Source organism: Lepidochelys kempii, chromosome 10 (assembly GCF_965140285.1).
Source record: "Lepidochelys kempii isolate rLepKem1 chromosome 10, rLepKem1.hap1, whole genome shotgun sequence".
Classification (NCBI taxonomy): domain Eukaryota; kingdom Metazoa; phylum Chordata; order Testudines; family Cheloniidae; genus Lepidochelys; species Lepidochelys kempii.
Genome location: NC_136389.1, coordinates 24,531,862 through 24,555,284, shown reverse-complemented (window position 1 = coordinate 24,555,284; position 23,423 = coordinate 24,531,862). Strand labels below are relative to the sequence as shown.

At 39.3% G+C, this 23,423-nt stretch overlaps 1 protein-coding gene across 1 annotated transcript in view; it reads right to left on the bottom strand.

Annotated features, from left to right (window-relative positions):
* Positions 1 to 4,863: 4,863 nt before the first annotated feature.
* Positions 4,864 to 23,423, bottom strand: part of LOC144930913 (glutamate receptor ionotropic, NMDA 2A-like) — a 73,030-nt gene continuing 54,470 nt past the window's right edge. The window contains exons 4-5 of the mRNA XM_078854586.1: positions 14,490 to 14,728; positions 4,864 to 7,578 (exon numbers count right to left, since the gene is read on the bottom strand). Coding sequence (XP_078710712.1) covers positions 5,788 to 7,578; positions 14,490 to 14,728 — 2,030 coding nt within the window. The 3' untranslated portion in view covers positions 4,864 to 5,787. The remainder of the gene's footprint in view (positions 7,579 to 14,489; positions 14,729 to 23,423) is intronic.

The following is a 23,423-nucleotide window of genomic DNA, read 5'->3' as shown; positions in this document are numbered from 1 at the left end:
TAGGAAAATGGTTCATACTCTACAACGTTAAAGTGACTATTCTTTCAAGCACTGCTCAAATAGGGAAAGAGAAGTACAGTATCTGGAAGAGTCTCACACCAGAGAGGATGCATAGTCAAAGAAAGACAGTTATTTACATCCAGTTGCAGGAAATACTTTCTACACCAAGGCTACTTTACCACTGTAATTCTATTGTCTTTAGTTTAAATTGTAATGGACATTACCCTGTTCTGGTGCGCAATCTGTCATAAGGATCCTAAGGACTAACACTGGATTTCTAAGGATGGAGAGAACCTCATGCACGTTTTTACTCAGATGGAATGGAACACATACTGATGACCAGTACTTGATATTGTCCATCAAGTACGTAGAGCAGTTATCACTCTATATTAAGCATTAGAGTAATGTTCTGTAATGATCAATGTATTTATTAGCTCTTATTTACCATACTTCTTAATGAAATAATTGTGAATCAAACAGCAAAAGATTTCATCTATTAATTCCTCCAGAGTCTGTGCTTGATTCTTAGTCCTTTGCTTCTGCTATGGTTCAAATCAGGAATTCCTGATCTATTGATTGATTTAGAGATAAAAGCACATTGAATAATTCCGTATCTTCCCCTTTCTTGTTCTTTAAAAAGCACATATAGTAGTATAGTAATGATGTAGATATTAAGTTATTCTACAATAGACAGATTCTGCTACTCTTACTTTACATTGAATTGTTCCTTTATGCCATGTGTGGTCACCAGGAAAACAGTGCGAACGCTAGGGAGTAAGGTATTAGAATCAGGCACTAATTTATACTGTCACATACTTTGGAAATGGTAGCTACCTACAATGATATTAGCAGAATCCAACTCTTTGCCACCTTCAAAACCATGTGGATAAAATTTACCAGGAAAAGACTCTCTTGCTTTCTTTAAACCTTGTTGTGTGTTCTCATGCAAGGGCAGCTGAAAGATTATGCTGACATGCAGAAAGGAAAGGGAGAACTATGAGATTATGCTGGAGCCCAGTTTGCTACGATGACTGGGTTCAATTCCTCCTCAGAGCACCTGCTCAGATCTGAGATTCTTCAATAAGGAGATAGTGAGGTCAGAGAGAGACTAGGCAAAATATCAAATAAAATTTGCCAGAAATAGGAAAAAACATCTGTTTTTTTCTTTTTCCGCCCTTGTGTTTAAATATCATGTTTTTCCCTTTTTGTTGTGGGAGTGGTAGTTAGTGGGTGGCTGCAGAATATAGCAAATGTGGAGACTGTGGTATAGGAAATGTAATTAGTGGGGAAAACAATTTTAAAAAAGAATAAAGGAAAAACATACTGGCATGAAATGGGAGGAGCAAAACCACGAAGACACTTCTACAATTTCTGTGAAATAGGAAAGGAACAAGATAAAAATATGTCAGGAGTAGCTGTTTTCACCTCTATGTACCTGAGCTATGTAATGCTACAGAAACAAACTAACAGTCTTAAACACCAGTGACAACAACGGTCATAGTGATTTAGAGTCTGATCCAGCTCCCACTGGAGCCAATGGGAGTCTTTCTATTAACGTCACTGGGGTCTGGATCAACTCTTTGGTGATAACACTGACCAACAAACTGCTGTGGCGGTAATTGAGAAAGTGTAACAAGTATCAGGCACTGCCCATGGAAGTACAGAGATGGGGGTCACATGCATGAGGTTTCCCTTTCCCTCTCCAAGAAAGAGGAAGGAGATAAAGAAATCCTTGATCTCTATTTGACTGTTAGTCCAATGGTATCAACAATGTGAGAGTACTACAAGCAGACTAAGTCCAGGCCTCCCCGGGGTTTTATGGCTCAGTATCACATGCTGTGGCTTTTGGCTCCATTGCCAAAAGTTTTTCTTCAGCTTTTTAAATTGTTTTTCTTTACACAGATCCATCAGTAACCACCCCACCTTTGTCCCTGAAGATGAGCCTTTACATTTCTTCTCTGTTTAGTTACGTTGTATGCCACAAGATCAAGATGGTAAATACATTGTGGGGATAAGAATCTGAGTGTATGTGGTTCCTCCCATTAAGGCATCAGTGTTCATTCCCAATGAACAATTGTGTTACTATATTACCCAGCCTTCCTGCTGCTTCTTAAATTTGGTTTCTTTGTGCTGCACATTTACATTGCATCTATGTGGTGACTAAGATGAATGCTGTCTGAACTGCAACAATCTCCAGCATTCCACCCACCTCAGAAAAAGAACACCCCACAATATATTTTTCAGCTAATCTACTTGTACATTTCACAGAAGTACAAGTCCACCTGGTTTCAGGATATTTACATTTGAATCTCCAGTTACCTAGAAAATTTTGCAAATGGGGAAAAAAAATCAACATTTCAAAGCGCAGTACCCATGTATATATGTACAACATGCAAAGCATGTGTGCCTATACACAGAAACAGATGACACAGCAACCTTAGAATTATCAGATTTTGAGAGACTTACTGCAAATCATAATGATTAAGATGGAGTCATTGCAAAGTTTCATGATTCATCTTGTGATAAAATTCCCAGTAAATTCAATGTCACAGGTAGGGAAGGCAAATTGGTTTGATTGAAATAAGAGTTACTCTGCTGGTTCAAAATAATCTAAGCCTTTAGCTCATGACTAGCATTGGACAAACAGTGGAAACAATTTGCCACAAATATATTTGCTAAACCAATTCGTGGTTCAATACGATAGCGTTCATACTCTTGGTTTGTTCACCTTCCCACAAATGTAGGGCCAGTCAGTTTTTGTCCACATGATTGTGTGGGAAGAACAGATTGTTCTGAAAGAAACACTCACCTAGTCACCTATGTGCTCTGAGTTTTGGTGTTTGGTACTGAGCGTGTTTGGAGGAAACAAGAAAAACGAAAAAGAATGGCAGAGGTTTTAAAACACCCAACATGAAAGTTCACACTGAGCAGCAAGAAAAGAGTAGGCCGGATGATGCTGAAAGAGCAGAACGTGTCCTTGCCCAGGGATACATAACATGTTCCAGTCCTAGAATAGGAATCAAGGTGCCTGCAGTGTGTTGAGATACTAAGGTGGAAGGGTTTGGTTTCTGGGGACAACCACCCTGTGGAACTTCTCTCCTTGTGGTCCAGGCACATCCATGTACACACAAGAGGGTGATTAACCTTACCACCATCATCACGGAGAAATGGAGAACCAGGAAACAGATGAGCCAGTCAAGCTTCACAACAGTAAACTGGATAACAGCTAGAAGATGGTGCCCTAGAATTTACTAGCCCTGCTTAGCTCAGAGCTCCTCTCAGCATCTCTCTGAGAAATTCAACACCTCAGTGATCCTGGCTGGCATGTTAGGTCATCTAATCAGGAAATGGAAACCATACCATGTGACTCAGGGATTATCACAAAGACCAAATTTGAATACAGAATTATCAAGGGAGTACTCATTATGAACAGCTGGGAAAACCTCATAGATTTTATAAACATATTTGGGCCTAATAATCTCGATTGAGATTTTCTAAGCTGAAGGGAGTTCCGCCCCCAATTCCCGTGAGCGTTGAGTGCTCAGTTCCCTTTGGAACCTTTGAAAATACCAACCACCATCAACAAATTTGTAAAAAACTCATTGTGGACAATTCATGAACTGAAATAAAGCTCAAATCTTCTTAATAAATTGTTTTCAAGAAATAATTCAAGCAGCTGTAATAATGACTAAATTTTGTCTCATCCCTACTTTTGGCCCTTTGTTCTGAATACACTTTATAAATGTGTAGAGCACAAGAATGTTGTCTATATTTTCTCTCTTGTGAAGCGTGCTATCCCAATTCATGACAACAATTGGTATATTGTACTTATTTCATATAGATACTATAGTTTTATCTGATATGAACATGATACTTCTCAGAGTCAGAGCTTAGGGGAGAGCGATGGACTCTTGGGTTGAAAAAGGCAAAGGTTATTTTTGCCCAGCAATGATTACATTTTCCAGTCCAATGGGATAGCACTTTCTCCACTTAATTCCATTGTTTTCCATTAGAATTTTCCAATTCAGCCACTTCTTCAATGAACCCTTTAAGGAACTTGCATTCATATAAATTTGAACTATCTGCCCCCAGCACAGTAAATGGAACAGCTCTCAGCATAGTTCAGGAAATAGGTGAGCAGAGGTTGCTGAATGTTTTCCATTGTACACATTACTTTGGTATACATTTTCCCCCTTGGTAAAATGCGGTATATATTTCTGGAGTGCAGAATGTATAATGTATATATGTGAAATAATCTGGTGAGCGCAGAAACAAATGTTGTGTAAGAATGCATCTATACCTTGTGAATGGCTTTGAACCATCAGTGGGTTATTTAACATATGCCTCATGAGTGATGATAAAGATATTGTTCCTTAGTTTCGCTATAACTACATTACTATGTGTGGATACATTAAATCTTAATGAAGGGTTAGAGAGGTTTAAAAAACTAGCCTGATGGTCAACAAATATACAAGATATTCTAGAAGGAAGAAGTCACTAAAAAGGTGTTAATCTTTCATAATACGGTATACGCAAAAATGGTATTGCATTCCTGACTGATTACATTAAACATATGTTGGTGTCTGATACAATATTAACAACTGTAATAATATTAACATACAATTAATTAGATGTCACCACTACTGCATTGTGAACAATGAGCTACAGGTGTTTTCATTATTATTTTGTTTTGTAATGAAGGGATAAAAGAGATACTATACAGCCCTGAGTAATGACCATTAAGGGGCAAATGCAAAAACTTACATACATATTAGGCTTCAAGATAAATAATGAGGTCCATAGCTTGACAGATTTAAGATCCATATATTGATATCTAAAAATATATATTCTAGGTTATGCAGCTTATTTTTGACCGCACAATGAAACCGTATAATTTTTTAGTAACTGAGTTTGTAACTGTAAGTGCTTATGAAATATAAAGAAAGCATTTGTACACCAGCATTAACCAATATCCATATGTCTTCCTTTTGATAGATAACAGTTTGGGCCTATATTTTCCACATTTATCTTTATGAGATTAGAATGAGCATAACATTTTTGTGCTAACACAGTTTTTTATTCCATTTTAGGGCCCTGAGTTTTTTTCTTTTTAATTATTCTGACGTTTGAAAACAAATATGAAACTAAAATATAGCTTTGAAAGTCTAACTCTCTATTCTTTTACAAGCCTGTATTTAGTTACAGTGCAAATGCGCTCTTCGCTTTTTTTTTGTCTGTCAAACTACATGCATACCATATTGCTCATCCAGTATTAGAAAACCATTAAACATTCCTGATGACAGAAATACATTGAGTGATGCTCAACAACAGAATTTAGCATAACTAAACCAGTAAAATAATTAAAATACAAAAGAGCATAGTTGCCAACATATCTTGGCATAGGTGCCAACTCAGTGGGCGCTCCGGGGCTCAAGCACCTACAGGAAAAAAATAGGGGGTGCTCAGCACCCACCACCCAGAGCTGTTGGGCAGGGCCACCAACAGGCGCTCGGCGGGAGGGGAGGTGGAGCACTCACTGGGAAAAATAAAAGTCAGCGCCGGTGTGTCTTGGGGCTCTTCAATTCAACCTCCAGTTATATAAATGGCTTCCCCCCCAGTTTTCAACAAACCCTGGATACATCTAAAAAGATGTCATATCCTCTTACTTATTCAAGTCCTGAGGGTATTGCATATTATCATTTAGCATAGTACTGTCTAAGAATGCACTCTTTGCCTCTAAGATGGTGGCAACTATGTTTCCTTATAGATAAAGTGTAAATGGGAAACTTAAACGTCTGATTCAATACTAGGCATTTTCTTATACACACGTCTATTGCTGCAGGAATTTAAAACTCTTGGAGTTGAGTACACACTATTCTTATTTGCAACATAAGGCATAACATGCTCTGAAAGGTACATATCATTATGGACCCGGCCATCTCGGGAACTATATGATGCTGTGGACTTTATTGATGACCTTGAATAAGTATCATTTCTTGCTTTTGCTGCTAATGATTGTTTGTAAAGATCAGCAGGACTTCGGCCAAAAACTAAGTGCTGGTCATCACGATAGGAGTGCAGAAAAGGGTTATCTGCAGAGTGATCAGGATACAGGGATTTGCTCCGCTTACTGTCCTCCAGAGTTTGCGTTACGAGTGAGCTCTTGTTACTCAACAGTTTGCTTGGGGGGACATGAAATGTGTTTGCATATGAGCTGCAGTCTAGAAACCTCTCTTTCTCTTTCAAGCTTATGCTGCGAGCAGGCCTTCCAATATCTATGTCCCTGGACTTATCGGGGATGTTGTCAAAAGAGTGTTGCCTACTGATCCTCATCTTATCCTTTTTCTGATGCTGGATTGCATTATTCTGAACCCAGTCATGCTCATACATTTCTTCAGGATGTTCCGAGCTGGCTGCTTCCTGCAATATTTGATCTTCATCAATATCATATAGGTTCCCCATCCGCAAGCAAGCATCACATTTATAGGGAGACCTGCTTGAATAATGGCCTGTGTAACTGGGCAGATTTGAAAGACAGCTCCTGCAATGGGTGGAATTCTGTCTGTATCTATCATTCACCTCGCCTAGCGAAGCATTTTTATCTTTTAAGCTATAGTGCTTTGAATAAAGTTTGTACTGGTCATTATTTGGAAGACTGTCTTCATTATGCAAAGGAGTCCTGTTACCATGTTCTGCTTTCCTGTAGTTGTCATTGTGATCTTGGTAAACAGCAGGGAATTCAATAGTCTCTGGAAGGACAATATTTTCAACATACTGGGGTGGGTTCAGGTGGAGACCTGGCTGCTTGTCAGCATCGATTGTGTAAATTTTATCCCGAGGAGTGCTTTGTTTGGTTTTCAGGTATGTCAGCTCCACATCACTACAGTCCTTTGGGTATTTTGACACCACTGATCTCTTTTTAACATTGTCCTTGGTTTTGTGGTGTTTGTTATTGTTTTCGGGTTCCATATGGCAAGTGGCTCTGCTTGAGGTCTCCGATACATCCGAATGGACAATCTCCTCAGGAAGGTATCTCTGGCTCTTCACAGAATGCTGCCTATTTTCTTCTGAACCATTTTCTCTCTGTGAACCTTGGCTCTGAAGAATCGATTCTTGACGTAAAGATTCCACAGATTTCTTCCAAAGCTGCCTGGGTCTGGAGTTTACTTTTGCTTCTGCTGTAACAGCAACTTCCACTGTATTTGGATTTGATTCATTTAGTGTGAGAGGATGCTGACCTTGGAAAACATAGTTGTTAAGATTGTCTTTGTGTCGGTTGCTGACAAATGTTTGCAGTTCACTCATATTGTCACCAAAAAGGCTGTCCTTTGGCTGAAAAGACCTGTTTTCAGAGAATATCAAATTCCCCTTATCCATGACCATGTCCATAATTAGCGAACCCCTTTGAATAAAATCACCTGTTCTTTTGGGGGAATTAATTCTTGAAGGATTAATATTGGTCATATTTTTGGCTGTTCGCAGTAGTTTTAACATGTTGGTTTGGGAGCTGGTCAGAGTAAAGTCAGGTGATTTCTTTTTTTCCTCAATGTGCACTCCATGAATACAGCTATAAATACCCTGTAATAAGAGTAACATAAAACAAATTATATCACCAACTGGAAACTTTAAATACTGTAATTTTACATATTTCATTCTTAGCAATATGATTAAATTGGACATCACTTATTTAATGAGCACAAAGAGCAGAAAGGCATGCTGTCTTCCTGCAGCATATTTCTAGAATCATACATAAGACAGCGATGATAAATATTTCTTGATTTCATCTATGTAACAATAAAAGAAAAGCATTGCTAACATCAAACAAAACATTTTCCCCAAACTGTATCATTCTTTGGCACCATAGGCCTCAGGCATTAAAAAGGAGAAAGTTATACTATTATACTGACAGGTTTCAGAGTAGCAACCGTGTTAGTCTGTATCCACAAAAAGAACAGGAGTACTTGTGGCCCCTCAGAGACAAACAAATTTATTAGAGCATAAGCTTTTGTGGGCTATGGCCCACTTCATCGGATGCATAGAATGGACCATATAGTAAGAAGATAGATATATATACATACAGAGAAGGTGGAAGTTGCTATACAAACTGTAAGAGGCTAATTAAGTAAGATGAGCATTATCAACAGGAGAAAAAAACTTTTGTAGTGATAATCAAGATGGCCCATTTAGACAGCTGACAAGAAGGTGTGAGGAGGATACTTAACATAAGGAAATAGAATCAATATGTGTAATGACCCAGCCACTCCCAGTCTCTATTCAAACCCAAGTTAATGGTATGTAGTTTGCATATTAATTCAGGCTGAGCAGTTTCTCGTTGGAGTCTGTTTTTGAAGCTTTTCTGTTGCAAAATTGCCACCCTTAAATCTTTTACTGAGTGGCCAGAGAGGATGAAGTGTTCTTCTACTGGTTTTTGAATGTTATGATTCCTGATGTCAGATTTGTGTCCATTTATTCTTTTGAGTAGAGACTGTCTGGTTTGGCCAATGTACATGGCAGAGGGGCATTGCTGGCACATGATGGCATATATCACATTGGAAGATGTGCAGGTGAACGAGCCTCTGATGGTGTGACTAATGTGATTGGATCCTATGATGGTGTCACTTGAATAAATATGTGGACAGAGTTGGCATCAGGCTTTGTTGCAACGATTGGTTCCTGGGTTAGTGTTTTTGTTGTGTGGTTGCTGGAGAGTATTTGCTTCAGGGTGAGCGGCTGTCTGTAAGCGAGGACTGGACTGTCTCCCAAGATCTGTGAGAGTGAGGGATCATTTTTCAGGATAGGTTTAAATCTTTGATGATATGCTGGGGAGGTTTTAGTTGGGGGCTGAAGGTGACAGCTAGTGGCGTTCTGTAATTTTCTTTGTTGGGCCTGTCCTGTAGTAGGTGACTTCTGGGTACTCTTCTGGGTCTGTCAATCTGTTTCTTCACTTCAGCAGATGGGAATTGTAGTTTTAAGAATGCTTGATAGAGATCTTGTAGGTTTTTATCACTACAAAAGTTTTTTTCTCCTGCTGATAATAGCACATCTTAATTAATTAGCCTCTTACAGTTTGTATGGCAACTTCCACCTTCTCTGTATGTGTGTGTGTGTATATATATATCTATATATCTTCTTACTATATGTTCCATTCTATGCATCCGATGAAGTGGGCTGTAGCCCACAAAAGCTTATGCTCTAACAAATTTGTTAGTCTCTAAGGTGCCACAAGTACTCCTTTTCTTTATACAATTATACTGTTAGCACTGGATAAAAAAAAAAAGTTTTCTGCCTCCAGCCATGTGTAAGCCACCAGCTGCTTCCAATCTGATGGGCATGTCAAGAAAGCTTTTTGGCGGGAAGATGAAGGCAGGACAAACAAGGACTTGAGTCCATCATAAATTCTGATCCCTCTCTTTTTCTAGCATCCTGCTCCTTGCCACAGCAACTCCTGTCCATTCGAGATCCTACGAAAATCATTACTCTTTAATGTGTCAACCTCTTTGACATGACTGCTACCCTCACAAACTCTGAACAGTACTTATCTCCATGAGTGATCAATCAATGGAAATCAATGGAAACTACTTACATAGTAGGAACTACTCAATTTAAGTATGTCAGGAAGAGGTCCTTCACAGTAGTCAGTTAACAAAGGGCTAATACATAGTGCAACATCGGCAGTGAGTGTGAATTCTGGTGGCCATGGCTTTCCTGGTGAAAACACTGAAGATTTCTTATAGTCTTCTTGAATACTATTCTTTACTTCCTGCTGGGTAATTGGTGTGACAGCTAGGTAAATAGGTGCCATACTCATGGGCAGAGGGGCACCACTTGGTGTTACAAGGGTTATGCCTACAAGATCTCGACAATTGTGACAATGAGAACAAAGAGAAATGTTCATTTCTATTGTCCACAGACAACTGAAACACTAAGTTTAATTCCTGTAAATTAAATTCAGTAAAGATCTGCAAACCCTAAGCAGCCAAAACGGAATGTAAACATAATATAAATGCATTTTATGTATGATACCTTTATACTGTTATTTTTTAATTTGCTGCTAATTATCAGCAAAGGGAGTAATTATGAATGTAGCATAATTACAATGCACATAATGCATATTATCTGTTTTTTTCCAGTTTTCTTGTTAGCATAAAAAATGTCTGCATTTTTGCTTACTCCTGTTTCAGCCTGTTAGCTGTGCAAAAGCAATGGAATGCCCTAGTTTATGAAGAAGCTCTCACAGACTGCTGACATCTGCTAAATTGAACTATAAAGTTGATGCTAAATAAATAGGCCAATAAAGTATTTCGGTATGACTTAGTTTAAATACAAAATCCAAGAGAAGTTCCAGAAGTTATGTAGCACGTTAAGATGTACGGATTGTATTGTTAGAAGGACTTTTGAAATCATAAACTCCTTAGTCATTGGTCAGACAGATGTCCCAACAAAGGCAATGGGCCAAATTCCCAGGTTAGTCAATAATTTTTTATTCACTCCTTACTGGGGAAAAACTCTCATGATTGCAGCAAGTATTTTGCCTGAGCAAAAAGTGAGCGACAGCAACAGAATTTAACCATAGTAACATGCACACAAAGCAAAAATTAAGGGCCTTGCTCTTTTGTAACTGACTTGTTTATAATATTTTTTGGTTTTATGGTTCTTTTCTTACTTGTTTAAAAGTCCCTACCCATCATTCCCTTCTCTTTGTCTTTTGAAAAGGTGTTAACTACAGAGAATACCTAGCCATCAATGGGGAAATCACAGAAGTTCAATGAGGACCCAGAAGCCTGGATGCTTATCTGAAATACCCACACCTGTTGGTCTAGAAAACAAGTCTAGAGCTGAGCAAGAACAGGGATTTGCCTGAAAATTATTCTATTTTCCCACTTCCAGTCAAACAGAAAAAGTCAGCCCACATGGTATTTCAGTTCTGTTGTTTCCTGTCCCATGCAGAATTAGTGTGGTGTATTGCAAACATGAAAAATAAAATGTTCTAAAACGTTAAATTAACTTTTTGAAATTGGATTTGCTTTGCATTTTGGAGTGAAGATTGAAGTCAGTTCATATTTTAATTTAAACCTGTTTACCCATCTGTAGCAGGATTCTACTAAATTTTACGCTTTCCTTTAGGATGAATTAGCTGTGAATTTGCTTGTGAAAGGAGTAGCTTTTTCAAAGTAATTGGGAGAATTTCAAATATAAATAAGGGAAAATAACAGGCAGATTTACAATATGCTGTAAAACAGAGCAGCTCTTTCGTTGCAAAAACTAAGACCTTTGTTACAGGATTACACTAACATTTCAAGGGAATGTAGTAAGCCTGTTTTCTGAACGCTACAGAAAAATATTGAAATAAACAGGACAGATAGCAGGCTTCCTAGAAAGCTTTTGCATTAACCAGGATAAGAAAACCCTGAATGAACATCAGTAACTCCTTGCAGACACTACAGACTCATCAAAGGGAAGTATGACTGGCTTGGAGTCCCCTTGGATTCTAAAGATGTTTGCAAAATATTATTAATGCAATGGTTTCATGAAGCAGATGAAATCACTGGAGGCCCCCCCCCCCATTATTGGTTTGTCACAGCAAAAACCTCTCTCTCACTCGCAGATGACATGAATGGAACATTATAGCCATAACAAACCTATAACACCAAGGAAATACAACTGAAGATGAAATGTGCCAATTCCCCATTTAAAGTGCCTGGGTTTTGTAAAGTAAATGAGAACTTTCCTTTCTAGCTACTCTCACTCTTGTGAATCTCAGCCTTAAAGTTGGTGTCATTTTTGTAGGTGTGGATTTCATTGCTTTCAATGATGGTTACTATTTAAGGTCTTTCTAAGAACATTGGATGGACTCTCACAGAAGATAAATCTACGTTAGTCTACAGCATACCTAGATGCTTTAGCAATAAACCCATAGGACCAAGCTGATCCTTTGGAGCACAGTTTCTCAACCTTTTCACAGGGTGGATCACAAATTTAAAGACTGTGCAAAGGAAAGAGGAGATGGCCCATGAGACAATCATATGAGCCACCTCCTCACTCATTCACAACCACATAACATCCCCTAGGTAACAGCAACAATGGCTTATGCGGAAGAGTAAAATATTTTCAGCAGCCTTAATGCAAACCAAAGAAGGAGAGTCAGCACCATGTGATCATTTTAATCTCTCGTCAAACCATCTGTGGTCCATGCGACAATTTGGGAAACACTGCTTTAGAGCACAGCAAACACTGGTCTTCCAAGACTTCATTTCCTCTCACCTGGATTATTGCACATTCTTCTCCATAGCCTCACACTACTCCAGATCTTTGTGCACCAACACGTGTAGGATGCTGCTGCCTGCTCCCTCCCATACACAAAGAAACACAACTACAGCATCCTCATCTTCTTCTAACTACTCCCACTGCCTCCTGTTTGTTTTGGAATCCATTAAAATCAAAGTCCTACTAACATACCAGGCATTGGTTTCTCTTTCACCTTCCCCTCCCACACTCCCTACCTTCCCCCCACAAAAACCCTCAACTACTGTTGAAGCAGGAGCCTTAATCTCTGCAGTTACTGTCATCTGAAACAACTTCTCTCTCTTTCTGCTCAACAACTCTGCAACTCATTACGAATGTAGATGAAAACATCTCTCTTCTCTCTCTCGCCCCCCTCAGTTATTTAATTCTGTAATCATATTAGAATAACTCTAAAGTGTTTCAAGATAAATTTGCTAGAAAGATGCCAGAAGCATAACATTGCTTTGCAGTGTACATAACCTGCTTATGTCCCTTATCCTGGTTCCTTTACCAAACACCTGCTCTCCCACCATATCGCAAAAACGAATCACCTTTTCTAAAAGAACCAAAACCAAAACCAAAGGGCACTAAATTAACATTTTATGCAAACTGCAAAATTTACCAAATGGTGTTAAAATGGATTATATTTAATACAACTGAGCATGATTTTCCCCACAGAAAATAATCTCCATTTAATTCAGTTTGGAAACATCTTCAGACTACAGAGTACATCTCTGATTTGCCCAGCTGGGAGGCCAGGAGTGCAGTGGAGGTAAAGCGGGTGGGGGGTAAAGAGGTCTACAGTGTATCTCACTTGAAAAAGTAAAGAAGCCAATATGAAAAAGGAGAAGTGATTGTGTATGGTGCATTTTTTAAAGGTGGGGTTGTTTAGGAAGCTCAAATTTATGCATAAATCAGCTTCGTAATTATCTGGTCCAGGACAGTATTCAGTGAAAATAACAGCTTTTACTTGCAGCTGTCTGTAAAACAGGTCTACAAAGAAGCACCAAAATTAAAAGTCCCATCTTGCAGTTTTGTAGTTCCATATAAACATTGCAAACAAAAAAGTATATAAAGGTGTTTTTTTTTCCAAAAGTTAGATGCAGTCATAACAAAACAACTTTAAATTCATAAGGGCCACATTCCTTGCCCACCCTAAACTCCCTCTGATGGCAACATAGATCTGAATGAGTCCAAGGATCAGTCTCAGAAGAAGTAAAACAAACATTTAAAATGCCCACACCACTGAGTTTGGTGCTAACACTCATGGGCCACAACTGTAAGCTTTCCACATAGGGTATCACAGGGCAAAATCCCTTACCAACAGAATAGGACATAACATTTACTCTACGCTACTCCTTTTAGCTGTAAGTCCAATAGAGTTTGGATTTACTCTGGGGAGTAGCCTCAACATGTTTTGGGGCAAACAGGCATATTGCTATGGTTCTATTCACTTTGGCTACATTAAAAAAATTTCAGAGTCCATCGGCTATTTAATGTTTGATGCATAAAAAACCCTCGTTTGTCAAAAAGAGTAAGACTACACATATTTTCTGCTTTTACTTCTACAATCATCTATTTGGACTTTTTAATAGGTAGAATTATCTTTAGAAATTGACCTAATCTCTAACCATATAAATAAACTGCATTTTTGTGTGTCTAATCTGAGTTTATTGAAGGAATCTAATTAATTAGGAAAATGTAGCTCAGAAATACCTTCTAAACTATTTAACACTCTTAGAACCCCACATGCTCTATGAAATGCACAGAACTGAGAGTTAATATTTATCATCTGATTAATGCAGGTTTCTAAAAATTGCTTCATTCCAATGATTAGCCCAGTTCCCACTAACGAGTAAATCTTCTATTTCTCCATTAAACCTTTCCCTAACGAAGAATCAATAGCCTGTGATTTCTGTATTTCCTTATTGACTATCCTGACATGTGCTAGTCCACCAGACAGCTTGCAGTCACAGCTATCAAATGAAAGAACAAAACAAAAAATCCCTAGGAGTGCATATGAAATGCAACTATAATACAAACCCAGTGGAACATCTTATCAAAGTTTTTAAAATGTTTCAGATATTCAGCAAAGGGATAAATTGAGAGAAAATATGCCTGCCTCACAGGGTGTGGATTAGTGGTTTTAAGAAACTAGTTGTTATATTAACTACTGGATAAAAGAGGTTTATGAAAGTTATACTAACCCTACTGATTGAGAACAACAATCCTGGCCTGTCTGTGCAGACCCCGGTGAAGCAGAATCTGAGTTTCCAATAAAACAGATGTTCCCAGACAAAGGTTATTAGGCTGAGTGCCATGGCTGCTGCGAGCATGTAAAATACGCCTGCCATGTTGTCAATATCCAGCTGGCTGCTCATGACTTCATTCTTCTCATTATGACAAATACCAGTCAACCACTGTGTTTCCAATTCTTCCATCTCTCCTGGAGAAAACAAGAAATCGTACAGTTAGGATTTGAAAATCATCATTCATAGTATATTGCAAAAATGAAAATCTAGGACATAGAGTAATTCCATCTTTAAAAATGCAGCACTCTAATATCTCATTATAAAGTGACTATTCTTATCTGCTAATTTAGGACTACATTACTTTAATAGATTTCAGGTCACAGTACCTCGGGTTGTGACTTCATCAGATTTCATATGTTAGCTAGACTTGATTAGCCATTCCCATCTCGGGTTTTCAGGAAGAGGAGAGAAACATCTGAATGTGGCACAGTCTTCAAAAACAGACCTTTTGTGTTTCATATATTATCCCTCTTACTGTGGAAACAGACTTACAACTATTTAGCTCTTGGACATCTGACAGGATCTCCCTATCCTGTTTTATTTCTTGGTATTTTTAACTTCCATTGTCATTTGTTCAAATAAGTACAGTTTTAAAAATAGATATCTATGGTGATATCTCTATTCATGTGTTTTGTCTCTTTGCCGTGTCTGTATCTAGTGGAGGATTGTACTCTATAGAACTAGTCAAAAGGAATGTAATCTAGTGGGCAGAAACAGGACTGGAATGCAGGCTTCCTGGCTTCTATTCCTGAGTCTGCCACAACCGTGCCAGGGGATGTCAAACAATTCACTTTACTCAGTCATACCCAGCAAAACAGATATACCATCTCCCATAGCTGGGTGGTTCTTAGGCTGAATATTTGTAGTTTACAGGTCTTTGAGTTCCTCATCATTACTGTCATCACAATATGCAGACAGCTAGTGCAGATCAGTCTGACTTTGTTAGGCAAGTTGTTATTTAAAATATACAAAACTAAGTACACTCATCCAAGCAAATAAAAGTGTTATAGGGTCTAGAACTCTGAATGGAGCTCTTCCAGCAATATATAAAAAAATGATTTAAATTATGTTGTGCTTTGTGCATGGACAGAAGCTACCGCAGGTACTTATAGCATTCAATTCTCCCATCACCATCGCCTCAATTCTTCTCTCTCTCTTGAATATTACCTTATTTGGTGAGAAAAAAATCACTTAAAAAGCGTCTTTGGGGCAATCCATGCTCCCCACCTCACATATTTTTCTTCTCTGTGATGTAATCACCACATGGACCAAAGCAAAAGACTAGTGAGACTCAGTATGAGATCCAGATATATTTCAGGATTTCCCTTCTCTTACTTTTCAGCATGCCAGTGGCATGTCAGCAGCAGTGAGGTTTTCATAGAAAAGCTACTGACTAACTTATCACTCTATTCCAGGCTTTTAAGAAGGGGCTAAGCTTGCACGACAAAGGGCAATGTCCTCATAGCATTGCTCAGAGTCTGAAACCCTGGCAACGTGTTCATTGCAACTGTTTCTCTCTAAACTCATTCTTTATGTTCCCTGAACTGCAGAAATAGTTTCTATCCCTTTTAACCCCACATTTGGTTTAGTTCTGTCTGCAAGCACACAGGAGAACTAATGAAATTGCTTCTGGAAAGGTTTTTATGTTGTACAACGTGACTACTCTTGAAACATCCTTAGTGTACCTCTACTGGAGCATTACATGCAAAATGCATTTTGATTCTAATGCTAAACCTTTTCTTCTCAGAGATATGCAGTGGCATGATTCTAATTTCTTTTGTAATTACATGAGTTGTCTGCTTCTGGCAATAATGATCAAGAATGAAATGGGACCTACAGAGAAATATCATGTTAGCTAGCTTCATCTACTTCACAATTTAGTACACAATACATTTTTGTGCAGATTTCCTAATCTACCCCTTCCTTGACAATGAGCTCTGTAATATAGAAGGTGGGATCTTCCTGGTCTTCTGAGAAACACCAGAAGGCACTTCAAGCCTGTAATCAAGAAGAGGGTTGGTGTGAGCTGCAAAGAAGTTGTATTTACATCTTAGTTACCCACATATCAAACTGGAACGCTACTGAGCTGGCATGTAAGAATAGTTCACAGCATATAGAGTCCAAGGGCAAACAGGCAAGTTGATGGCCACAAATAATTGGGCTATGAGGACTAGAGTAGAGGTAAGTGGGAATTAAACACCAGGGCAGAAGAGAAAGGTTGCCTGCATACTTCAGTGATGAGCATTTTACAAGTTCCTAAGTCAGAGGAACCAGTTGTGGCTTCTTAGGGTATATCTACACTGCAATCACTGATCGTGATGACAGCTTGCACAGACCTATCCAAGCTATTGTTAATCTACCTAACTCAGATACCAGAGCAGTGAAGCTGCAGTGGTGGGTTTCAGCACAGGCTACCTGCTTGAGTAAGTGCCCTGGGTTCTGGGCAGGCTTCTACAGTACCTGAGCGAACTAGCCGTGATTGCAGTGTAAACATACCCATAGTTAAGACTGAATTGAGTTTTACAGTTAAAGCAGAGATTCAACCTCTATGTATGAAGAATAGTGTATCCTCACGAAAATGACAGTGCTTACTCTTCGAGACCTCATAACAACCCCACAAGGACAAACAATTCTAAATTGTCTTTAAAAATCACTTTAATCTGGGACAATAAACACGAACATTCATTAATCATAACTATTGCCTGTGCTCAGGGTGCTTATATGCACTTTCTTACCTTAGAATGTTTGGATTCCTATTCTTTGGTTTGTATCCCAGTACCATTTAGAGCCTCAATGAGATGTGGTTTTGCCCCCCATTTATAGTCCTCCCTAAGATCTACCAATAAAACACAAAGACTCAAGAAAAGAAAAATGAAAGTCCAGAGAAAGTGTAAGAGTGCCTGCATGTGCGTTACCCTCAAAGGGTCTGCCAATCGGCCGGCACTGCTTTCCACAGTAAAATCCGCATCTCCCACGTCTGTCAGATGGCAGCTTGGTTTGGCTGCTGTGCTCTTTCACAATTCACAACAAATTTCATGGAGGGATTTAACTCTCTTTTTTATAACGGCGTATTTCGCATTTCCTCTCCTTCGGCATATACGCCTAAAATAACGAGTGATAAGCCACTAACCTTTTGAAAAAAGGACAGCTCAGAAACAACCCAGGCTTTTTAAAACTGAGATATGACAGTGCCCTAGCAAACTACAAGGAACCAAGGGTTGTGCAGTGGTTTATTACCTCTCCTTACACCTGGTCAAGAGCACAGTCACTTCCAGCAGACACCTAATATATACGCTCCGCAACAATTTACCTCATTTTGAAACTATGTAGGGTAAATATTTGGGAATTTTGTTAAACTCTAAGTTGACAAACAAATGAAAGGACATTGTTAGACTGAGTACAGACCAGACTGCTAACATACACAGAGATGGTCTAAGTCATAATTCTGGAATCCTGATTTCAAATACCCCAAATTTGGGATCTGGTGGGTTAGGTTAGGTCACTATAGAGAGAGGTGCTATTTGCAACCGTAGATGAGTTGAATTCAAAACACTGAAGTTTGGGGGTGCTCTTAATTTTGGTTCAGGATAAAGATACTGTCTTTTCAGATCCTTCAGTACCCTGAGCTGGAAGTGGCCAGGGAAAGATGACCCCCAAGGGTAATGAACAGTCTTGGCATATGCATGTAGCTACAGGTAAAGGACTAGCTGTCTGCATATGCTCTCCCTATGTGTGCATAGGTCTGGCTAGTGGGCTAAAGCTGATAGTGCAGAGGTCCCCAGACTGTGGGGTGTGCCACACAGCAGTCACAGAGGAATGTTTGGGGGGCCCAGATCAGCCCCACAGGATATGGGGAGGGAGTGCCAGCCAGCTCCACTCCTGGCCCCGGCCCCACGCCCCTGCCTGAGGCTCTGCTCCCTGCCCCAGCCCCACCCCTAGCTGTGGCCCCCTTACCCCTGGCCGTGTCCACCCCTTCTTGGAGCTGTGGCCCCACTCCGGGCCTTGGCTCTGGGATGGAGGCGGGCACAGACAAGGGTAAGGGGGGAGGGCATGAGGTAACAAGTTTGGGGATAACTGTGATAGTATAACATCAGGTTCTTGGAAACCTGTGAAAGTAAGCTCAATGTATATAAAAACCAGGCATCTGTGAAGTCTGCAGTTGGAGCCTGAACCACAGTCTGCTGATTGGTCTCAAGTTACTTATAATTTATAATTCAGTTTTTAAGGCTTTTTGTTTTAATATCAGCAACTTGCCAGCAGGAATGGCCATACTGTTATTGATTTATTCTTCATACACCATATGCAGATAGGATTAAAAGGCTTATGGACTAGTAAAAGTTTCAGTTTCAAAGGACATGATGAAAGAAACAGGACTAGAAAATGAAACCAATCTCAACAGATTTACAAAAGGGGTAACAGCAGTAATTTTTTTCAACTTTAACAGACTCAAAGCACGTCTATTTGGTAAAAATTACAAATAAATGGAAAGTGACTGCAGTAGGTGGTATGTTAATTTCTACACTTCTGTATTTATAGAAACCTGACTCACCCATAGCACAGAGAATAGTGCAAGTAGGTATTTGTAAGGGTCCAAACCTTACAGCTACTGAACATCTGCAGCTCCCAGTGAAGTCTGAATAAGGTCCAAAGAGCTAGATTGTGATCTCAGTTACCTCAGTGCACAAGGGGAATAACGTCAATGATTTCAGTGGAGTTATTCCTGGTTTGTACTGGTGTTACGGGGAGCAGAATCTATCACAAAGTAATGACCCATAAGAGCCATTTCAAGCAAAGCTGCCAAACTAACAGTCATAGGAGGCCATGGAGATCTCACCGTATCAGACAAAGGCATAAATACTAGCATGACATTTACTGCTTATGTTTCAGTGCCACGTGATGTGGCATGTGAGCTGCTTGATCCAGACTGAGCTCTCGAATAACAGCTTGAGTTCCCTTGTGATTCCGGATCTCTTTTATTCTGGCCCTGACTAGAGCACATCACAGGCTCCCCAATGTCTTTGTCTCTTACAAGTGAAATACCCTGACAGTGAACTAGAAATACAAGGGAATTCTTCTTAGTGCTTATGAGAGAGGGTTCTCTTCTGTGTTAGATTTATCAGCAAACGGCTCAGTACTTCTCATTTCAGTTTTTAAAAGTTCTCGTGACACTTGGTTCTCTGGACCATGAGACAGTCACTCTGTCATGAGTTGGGTGGCACTTCCAATCATTCGAATGATGCCAGCTTTGTATTAAATAGCGAAACTCTAGCTGTCTCACCAGCTCTTTGAAGCTATTTATAGTGTATCATGGGCACAGGCTGAACTGCACTTTGGACCCCTTTTAGTTCTTCTCAAGTGAACCCCTTTGGGAATAAGCCTTGTTACCGTCACACCTCTCAGGGCAGAACTATGTCATTCAACCACTCTGGGCCTGATCTCCTCTCACGTGTTAACAGTTTTTGGCACCTGTGAGCCCTTTCACTCTGGGGACCTGGGACAGTGGCTGACTCAAAAAGTTTCTTCAGAACAAACCATTCATTCCCTTGAAGGCACAAAGCTTGCAGAGCAAAGGGTAAAATAATAAAGGTCTATATGCATATTTCCCCTTACCCAATCCTTAATCTTTCCCTACAAGCTTTGGTACATTTCACCTACCCCAGGTACCTCCATCTCTGGGTTGGGAGAAGCCATCTGCTCTGATGCAGCCTCTCTCTCTCTCTCTCTCTCTCCATGCATGTCTGTCAGTTCTCACTGACATGCCATGGGCAGCCCATGGCAACTCACTCAACTACTTCCCTTTTCTGGGATGCTCCTTTGGATCCTAGGCTCAACCCCGGGAAGAGTAAACCATTCTAGCCTGGAAGGAGCCAGGGAGATAGCCTCTTCCCAACTGATGGCCAAACATTGTTATCCCAGCCCCTGTTTTGCTATTTACCACAGGTGTCATTGTTTTATTTCCTCTTGATTCCCCCTTGACAGCATCCTTTGTTTTAACTCTGGGTATTCAGGTAGAATAATAGCACACAGATAAATGCAGATGCATATGATATTTATCAAAAACTAATACACTACTCACTCATTTTCCTCACCATTTTATATAAAAATAATGCTAAAATCCTTGGCTTTTTTTCAACAAGAAAAGAAGTTACAACTTTTTAGTAAATGTATGGTGCTTTCCTCATCCTTAATTAAAACAGTTCCTCATTAACAGCCCAAACTGCTCCCTAGTTAAAAACAGGGTGGAAATAAGCAAGCCCAAGCTTTTGTAATTCCATCTGGGCAGAGACCAAAAAGAAAGCCATTAAAACTTCCATTGCTAATCATTTGTACAAAAACTAGTTTCCAAACTGGTCATACTATTCCATTCAGAGAAAGGAACACTCTGCTGATTTATTGATTTTTGAGTATTTCCTGGGCATCTTCTTCCTGGGAGGGGAATGGGATGAGAAAAAAGGTAGAATCCTTGGTGCTTTGTCTTGGCTTTCTTCTTCCACCCACCTCTGATATCTGTAGGGAGCCCTGCTCCTTTGTTTTTAAGCAGCTCAGTAGCTATTGATAACTGTCAGGAGAGGATATGTGGGACTCCTTCAGTTGTGTCTATGTGCTGATGTACAGCAGTCCAGAATGGTGGTTGGGATTTTAATGCCCCTTTTCCTCCAAACATGTAGCATGTGCCTGAGTAGTACAACCAAATCACTCACTACAGATAGTAGTAACAAACAAGGGTAGGAAAGCTGATACAGCTCAGAGTAGCGACGGAAAGTGAGGTAAAGGGCTCACAGACAATTATCAGAGGAAAAGAATAGCTGATGGAATTATTTCATCAGATGAGAAACCCATGTCAAGGAGCCATCAAAATACCCATCAGTAACAAATAAGGATGTGCAAAACACATAGTAAAGTAAGTGAGGCTGTGATCAACCAAGGATTAACTAAAAGGAAAAAGACACAATTATCATTGCGTAAAATGGCCTTTATGAAGTATTTAACTTTTATTGTTATTTCTATTGTGTTAGCGCTCCAAGGTTCAAATCAGGATCAATGGCCCACTGTGAAAGGTTCCATAGAAACAAATGCTGTAGGCAGACTCTGTTTCTGCCCTAAAGCCCTTGCAATTTAATTTCAGAAAAGACCCAATGAGAGTCTGAAAATGTACCAGAGTAAGACAATCAAGTAGTTTTCTTTTCCTCACAGCTAGACTTATGTTCATTTTAGTCATCTTTCATAACAGTCTTTTAATAAAGACTATTAAACTTCCATTAGTTAAACCAGCACAGTACTCAACTAAAACATTTTATAGTTGTCCCACTCATTTTGATTACAAAAAACTGAAAGGTAACAGCCGTGTTAGTCTGTATTCGAAAAAAGAAGAGGAGTACTTGTGGCACCTTAGAGACTAACCAATTTATTTGACCATAAGCTTTCGTGAGCTACAGCTCACTTCATCGGTATGCATCCGATGTATGCATCCGATGAAGTGAGCTGTAGCTCACGAAAGCTTATGGTCAAATAAATTGGTTAGTCTCTAAGGTGCCACAAGGATTCCTTTTCTTTTTGAAAAAACTGAAAGCAGTTTCATTTTGAAGCACCACCAGGTATTACCCAGCACAGCTGAGTTGCTTAGCATGAGCAGTAGACAATTTCTAATCATTGGGATGTTTTCTGGAGAACAAGGGAGTGTATGCTGAATCACATAAGTGTATCCTAGTTTCAAAAAATGATTAGTAATGAAATCATATTAGAACTTTGGCCAAATATCTCTACAGTAGATCATTTAATCTTTGTAAAACCTTTTATTTACAATTTTTCATCTCAGATTATTAGCTATGAGCTGGAAACTAAATCTGACAACTGAATTCCCTCCACAAACTTCACTGAAGAGGCTGGATTCAAACTCCTGAAGACAAACCCACTCCTAAGATTTTGGGTTTGTGTCAGACACAAACTGGTAGGGCTTACTTTCCAAAGTGAATTTGCATGCAGCCCAAGTCATCAGAAAGCTTTCAGAAAGCTCTCGAGAACAGATCTTGTAAAATTTCAGCCATTTAGGAGCAAAATCTTATGAAAAGAAGACAAGATTTTTAGCACAAGACAAGATTTTATGTTCTTCTATGTGTCTGACAATTTTATTCTTTACTATTGTTTTAACTAATTTGTCTGGTACGGACGTTAGACTTACCGGTCTATAATTGCCAGGATCACCCCTAGAGCCCATATTAAATATTGGCATTACATTAGCTATCTTCCAGTCTTTGGGTACAGTAGCTGATTTAAAGGACTGGTTACAAACCATAGTTAATAGTTACGCAATTTCACATTTGAATTCTTTCAGAACTCTTGGGTGAATGCCATCTGGTCCCGGTGACTTGTTACTGTTAAGTTTCTCAATTAATTCCAAAACCTCCTCTTGTGACACTTCAATCTGTGACAATTCCTCAGATTTGTCACCTACAAAAGATGGCTCAGGTTTGGGAATCTCCCTAACATCCTCAGCCGTGAAGACTGAAGCAAAGAATTCATTTAGTTTCTCTGCGATTACTTTATCGTCTTTAAGTGCTCCTTTTGTATCTCGATTGTCCAGGGGCCCCACTGGTTATTTAGCAGGCTTCCTGCTTCTGATGTACTTAAAAACACATCTTGTTATTACCTTTTGAGTTTTTGGCTAGCTGTTCTTCAAACTCCTTTTTGGCTTTTCTCATTACATTTTTACATTTAATTTGGCAGTGTTTATGCTCCCTTTTATTTACCTCACTAGGATTTGACTTCCACTTTTAAAAAGAAGTCTTTTTATCTCTCATTGCTTCTTTTACATGGTTGTTAAGCCACAGT